Source organism: Lupinus angustifolius, chromosome LG18 (assembly GCF_001865875.1).
Source record: "Lupinus angustifolius cultivar Tanjil chromosome LG18, LupAngTanjil_v1.0, whole genome shotgun sequence".
NCBI lineage: Eukaryota > Viridiplantae > Streptophyta > Magnoliopsida > Fabales > Fabaceae > Lupinus > Lupinus angustifolius.
Genome location: NC_032026.1, coordinates 5,189,999 through 5,196,673, shown reverse-complemented (window position 1 = coordinate 5,196,673; position 6,675 = coordinate 5,189,999). Strand labels below are relative to the sequence as shown.

Sequence of the window (6,675 nt, the reverse complement as noted above, 5' to 3'; positions counted from 1 at the left end):
AATTTAGGTTAATTAAGATATTGTTTATGTCTATGTAATTTAAGACAAAAACCAAATTATGTACACCGGTATGCAAAAAAATGAAAATAGATCCCTGAATGCATAGCAAAATTTATCCTTGGTTCCCAAAGGATTCCAAAAGTTCAGTAACCTAGTTGAATTCTCTCAAGAAGCACATGAATATATTTGAACTTTACCAAAAATAAGAGGTATTTGTAAATGATGAGAGGATAATAACTTAACCAAACTGCAATGGAAAAGTGCATAAGAGATTAAATTACAAATTTTCTATGCCATCAAGAATCCAATTACAAACTATATCAAGATCTATTTAAATTTCCCAATAAGTACAATAATGACCAAGTAACTAAACCTATAAATTACATTCTCAATAATATAAAGTACCAATTGCTAACATGTAATGAATTAGGTATAAGTAAACCCATATACAATGATAGTGGAATGCAACAATAAATAGTATTACAATGTTTTTACTATTTATTTAAAAATCTAAAGCAAAAAGCTTCATCATGATTATTATTGATTCAGGCCCTGCCTATGAAATTAGCCACAGCATCTTCCACAAGCTCTTCTATCAACTCTCTCTCTATTTCCCTCTCCAAGATATCAACCTCTAAACCCATAACTTCATCCCACCCTATCCCCACAACTTCTTTTCTGACAACATTTTCCACTACCAGCCTGTTACTGTCCTCACAATCTCCCCAAACATACCTCATTTCACTAGCTATTAATTTCTTCATTTGGGCCACAATGTGGTCCACCAAATAGGGTGAAAATGCACCATCTTGGACTATGTGGGCTGCATTGTGCGTCTTGTTCTTTGAGAAGTACTTTTCTGACCCATAATCACTAGTTAGTTCCAATATTGTAGCATTGACACAATCAAACACTAGCTTTTGACTTGATCTCATTTTCCTTCTCATGGCTTCATGGAGAGGATCCTTGCCATTGAAACTATAGGCATATTTGTCTCTTAGTGATGGAGTCAATGGGCTTTCGAGGGAATGCCATATTGTGTTAAACGAGTTGAATTGTATTTGATCATCAAGTCCGGATGCTGATAGTAGTTTTTCTACTAAGAAAAGCCACTCTTGTTCCTCTATCTTGGTGTTTAAGGAATATAACGTCATGGGTTTGAATGAATATGAACTTGCTGCTTCTGAACATGAATCATTCCATGATAAAGTTCTAGCTATTGATTCTATAGGTGGTGATCTGTCAATTAAATTGCTCTTCGGATAATGCACCCTTGATCCTATTAGATATATAGAATATATGGCATTTAGGTAAAAAATGTGGACCTACATATAAAATGAAAATGCTACTACTAATATATTAATACCACACATCTATTGCATACTACTACTTGTCTAAGTATGACATAAGTGACATTAGTCAAAGCAAGAGTGTAGTTGTACAGCAATTGAGGTGATCAAAACATAAAAATTATTTATATGTGAGGTGATATGCGTATAACTATATGTCTAGGTTACATAATCAGATTGAGATCATTTATAATCAAATGGTATAAATGTGTATGTGATATGAGGTGATCAGGTGTATATAAATTTGTGTGAGCATTATTATTCTATATCAATAAGAACTTATTAAAAAGAACAAGACCATGATAAAGAAAGAGATAGACATATGTCTAAATTTTCACTTACATATAAAAAAAATGCTATCCAGGCATGTCTCATTTGTGAATTGGGTAGTTTTCTTCATATGCAAGACTTGAAAGTTGACTTTACTTAAGAAAAAATAACCATGTACCATTTTACTAATACATATCTCATATGACTATCAAAATGCCAGAAATGGTGGCAATCACATTAAAAAATTGGTAATATATTGAATGAGTTAAAATTAAACAAGTTTATTCCAAATCTAACAATTTGAATGTAGTTTATTTGAATGAGGTGATTACTTTATCATTACATGATAAAGTGTATACAAGACTGGTATGCATATGAATGTGTGTTATTATTCTATATGAAATGAAAAGTTTCTCAAAATAGCAAGACAATGATAAAGAAATATGAAGGCCTAATTACCTAAATGTCCACCCTTCATATAGTCCAAGGAATCATGTGCGGCATTATCATCTTCAAATGGAGTATCTAAAACTGAGATTGGACTTGGCTGATCCTGGGTTTCACTTGAAATCTCTGGCACCATGGTCTTTGACACAGTTAATCCAAACTGTGAAAAAATAAAAACAAAAATGAAGGATTTCACATTTTTACTTGTATATGGTCCTTTGATATAATATGCTTTACACAAAATGTAATAATAGTTTCATTGTGTTCATCGACAAGTAGTAGAATGAGGTAGGTAAGTATGTTCCCAAGAAGTTAATTCATTTGTTTAACCTTTCCAACACAAGCTAAATCCCAACAATTTGTTAAGCAAATTACTAGTTTCCTAAGAGTTAGTTATTTTATTTAATTATCTTCATCAAAATTTATTATATAAAGTTATTACAACACATAACAATAAGATAGAAAATAAGATTATGGTTTATCATATGCCACACAACCTACAACTAATACAAGCATGCACCAAGGATATGATTTTATCAGGTGAAAGGCACAACATTTCTCATTTTTTGGCCCCATTTAAATTGAGGATAATAATGAAATAATAACTTTTTTTTCTTATTCTAAAACAAACTGTTTTTATTTTACTTAATGAATTTATTAACACAAAAAAAGTATATGCATTATATTAAATTTTTGTACTTATCACATTTCATCTTTCCATTTCTTCCATAGTTAATTAATTGTCTAAAATTTTGGAAAAAACAGTTCATCTCATCCCTAATTAACCATTAATTAATAGCCTAAGTAGGCAAGAGTAAAAAATTAATGAAAATTTATACAAAATAAAATAAAAAATTTGTAATGTAGGAGTAGTAGCCCTTACCTTTGGTGTAATTCTCCCATGTTGTTTTCCATTAGAGACAGAATCTGATGATATTTTTCTTAATGACCCACATACAGATTGAACAGAACACTCTTCAAATCTGTTAAAGCTTTGAAACACATCATCACTAAGGAGTTCAGGTGAATTTACTGAAGACACTGATGTTTCAGTCACAGAAGATTGGGAAATACTAGATTTTTCCTTTGTTGGTTTCTTATTCATTGAGAACAAGAAACTCATTACTTTCCCTTTTAGTGATAATTTCACACTCTTTGATTTTGTCACCAATTTGGAGCCATGTCCTATTCCAACATCATCATCAGAAGAAGAAACAGTAACATAACATGACATAGTAGGAAGAGTTTTAGGAGAACAACGAATGTTTATTTCCTCATCTATAGAAGAATCACTGCTAGAAACAAATTTAGCCTCAGATTTCTTTATATGTGAAAGAGAAAGCATTTCACCCAAAGTAGAATTTCTCTTCATATGCTTTTGTTCTTGAACAAGTTTAATATTTGATGCCATCATGGTCCATCTTTCAGAAATTCTTTTCTTTGCTTCTTTGTACACTACTGACTCATGAGAATAAACATTGCCACCAGCACATAAATCATCATGTTCTGCTTTCTTATATGAACTCTCATCACCTACATTGGAAAGGATTGAAGAACATAAAGTTTCAGGTTCACTTTGGAAATTTCTACTTGATGGAGTTGTTGGAAAAACCAACTCATTTATTTCTCCACAACTAGGATTCAGTGCCACTATTCTAGTACATTGAACTGGAAACTCATCAATTACCTCCTTACTTTCTGAAGAAGAATGTGCACTATTCTTGTTCTCATCAACATTTTCTGGCTTCATAATCATTCCACTACTCTTTTTCCTCATTCCAGCATTGTCATTATCAACAATGTTCGAAGGCTTAAGAAGACTAATGTTGTTTGTCTCAGTTGGTGAAGCTGGATCACAGTGAACTTCATCCAATAACTTGATTACACTATTGGAGCAGAAAACATCCATAGCATCTTCGAATCGCTTCGAATTACGCAATCTTTCATCACTAGACATTCTTTTCGCATCCATATATTTCTGATGAATGAGAGCAATTTTCCCCCCAACAACATCTTCTAATTCACTCTCTTGTGTCTCATTCTTCTTGTCTCTTACATAGCTTCGAATTCGCCTAGATTTTTGCAGCCACATTTCATAAATATCCTTGTAAAAAACATTTTCTGTGCTTGCATGATGAAATTCATGAAGCATTGGCATTTCCTTATTGAATGGTGACCCTAAATGAAGACCATACAAATGTTGTGGATAATCTTTTTTAATGCTTCTTCTTTCCATAGCTAAATTAGTCTCTTCACCAGGAAATTCTTCAAGCCCCATTAATTTGGCAACTACATTTGAAGGGTTATGATTGGTGTCTTTTTCTTTAGACATTATGTTTACACCTATGAGAAAATTAATGGGTAGTCCATTTATTTTTCTAACTTGTTCTCTATCAATATAATCATCAGCATCAAATTGAGTTGTTGAAACAGAAGAAGCTGCAATATAAGTAAATTAGTTAATTTAGGTACAACTATAATTTAGTGAGATATGAGAAATGGAAATAATATAAAGTAGCAATGTAACATAGAAACACTTACAATTACAGAAATCATGAGTCATAAGTTACAACTATTGCAAGCAATAGAGGAGAAAAATTTGTAGTTTTATTGATCTGTCTCTACCTTTGCTTAGAACTACAACTATGTCCAACACCCACCACTCTCTCTAGGTAAAATGTTTTTGTCAAATTTCTGTTTATTTATCTATTTTGTTGTGAATAAATTCCCTTCAATAGAAGGACAAGACATACCCATAATTTGGAATGGTTTGATTTTGCTATAGGAATTGAATTTTATAAGCAGGACTCATTAAAAAATTAGATTGAATTGATTTGGAAATTTGATTCTTTATGTCTGGGATTCAATGAAATGAAATTGGTGTGATTCGATTTGATTCTATTAACTTTCATTTTTAATTTTATAATATAGTATCTATTTATGAGTTGGTGGTGAAAATGAGTTGTTCTTTTTATTTAAAATTCAAAATTAAATCATTAAATAAATCTCACCATATTTCACAGGATTTCTGAATATTAAGGTAAAATCCTTAAGATTGTAAAAATATTAACTCATTTAAGTATTTCAAATGATTTACAAATCGAATGAAATCTCAAGTTTTAACATTCCTAACACACCGAATTCAATGTAATATGAAGCGCATATTCGGTTAAACTTTTGTGATAACAAAACAAATCAGTGAATCAGAAGCAGGAAGTTGTTATGCTTTTATAGCCTAAAAGTTACTGAAATCCCTAAATAACATAAGAGGAATAACTTGTAAGGTAGTCATTCCCAATCTGGATATGAACAATGAGCCTTCGTTATATTTTTATTTATATTTTAAATCATAGGTTTATAAATTACTCAAATCTTGATTAGTTGTAAAATATGTAATAATGTAAGCATATGCTAATACAAATTTTACTAACAATAAGGTAATGGTGATTTGTCACAGTCACAAAAAAGTGTATTATTATTATTATTCACAAAAATATTTAATTATTTTGTAATTTAAATATATTTTTCATCAGTGACTCATTCTATTTTAATAGATATATTTTAGTTCCTAAAAATTTTTATGTGTATCAATTTGGTCCAAAATTTTTGAATAACCAAAATGTGTTGAGAAATACTAAATGTGGATCAAATTAGTTATTTTTAGTATTTTTACAGATATTATTTTGATTCACATTCATATCTTTTTTTTGTACTATCAATATTAACTCCTTTTTTTAGGTAAGGAATTAATCTCTTATGAGTTTTGTTAGTGCTCCTCCCAACAAGTGTCGCTCTCAAGAATCAAATTTTCGACTTTGATTCCAGAGTCCTTACCAATGCCTTGTTACTTCACATTTATATCTTTGATTATTAGTTTGAATTTTACTCTTTAGGAATTAAATTAGTACACATCGAACTTTTTAAAGTTTATACTTTTTTTTTAAAATGTAAGTACAGCAGCTCCCATTTATATTTACACCCAGGATAACTCTCCACTACTTTAGAAATTTATTTTGTGCTTAACTAAAGATCCCCTTTTTACTTACAGCCAGCCCTCATTCTATTCCCACCAACCCAATCCCACAACCAACGACAGGGATCATTTATTCAATTTTTGTCTCATTCCAATAAAAAAATGTTACTTAATTAAAAAAAACTTTAAAAAATATAAATAATATTTTTATATTATTAGAAGAATATTGATTAATTGACTATGAACATAGAGATAAAATAATTTTGGGAAGGTTGTATTCCCGAAATTTGTTGGCCAACATCTTATTCCAAAAAGAGATTGGTTAGTTCGTTATTAATAAGATGAAGGTATTTTTGGTATACAAAATATATTTGGTTATACAATGTGAACATAAGCTTGTTGGACATGCAATAAGAGAAGATGGGTCTGTGGCCATCATGGTTTCACAAAAGTGGCATGAGTAGAACGAGTAGCAATGGTGATGGGTGATTTTGTTGGATTTGAGGGAGGATGAAGGTTAATGGCAGCAATAACTATGATATCGCAGTTCACAACTACCTCCATTGTAAGGGTTTGGAATAGGGATAAGAGATTTGTTTTGTTTATGTTTTGAGTTAGAAGATGAAGGCGAGGTTA

General features: G+C 30.7%; 1 protein-coding gene across 2 annotated transcripts; it reads right to left on the bottom strand.

Moving 5' to 3' along the window:
* LOC109332380 lies at window positions 233-4,506 on the bottom strand. Of its 2 annotated transcripts, none has more exons than XM_019567345.1 (3): window positions 2,950-4,506; window positions 2,079-2,226; window positions 233-1,279 (listed from the first exon to the last, which is right to left on the bottom strand). In XM_019567345.1, exons 1-3 carry the CDS (start codon window positions 4,396-4,398, stop codon window positions 546-548), a joined length of 2,331 nt encoding a protein of 776 aa, XP_019422890.1. In that variant the 5' UTR covers window positions 4,399-4,506; the 3' UTR covers window positions 233-545. The 2 variants fall into 2 exon arrangements, with proteins under 2 accessions (XP_019422890.1, XP_019422891.1); XM_019567346.1 differs by having other exon boundaries at window positions 2,091-2,226.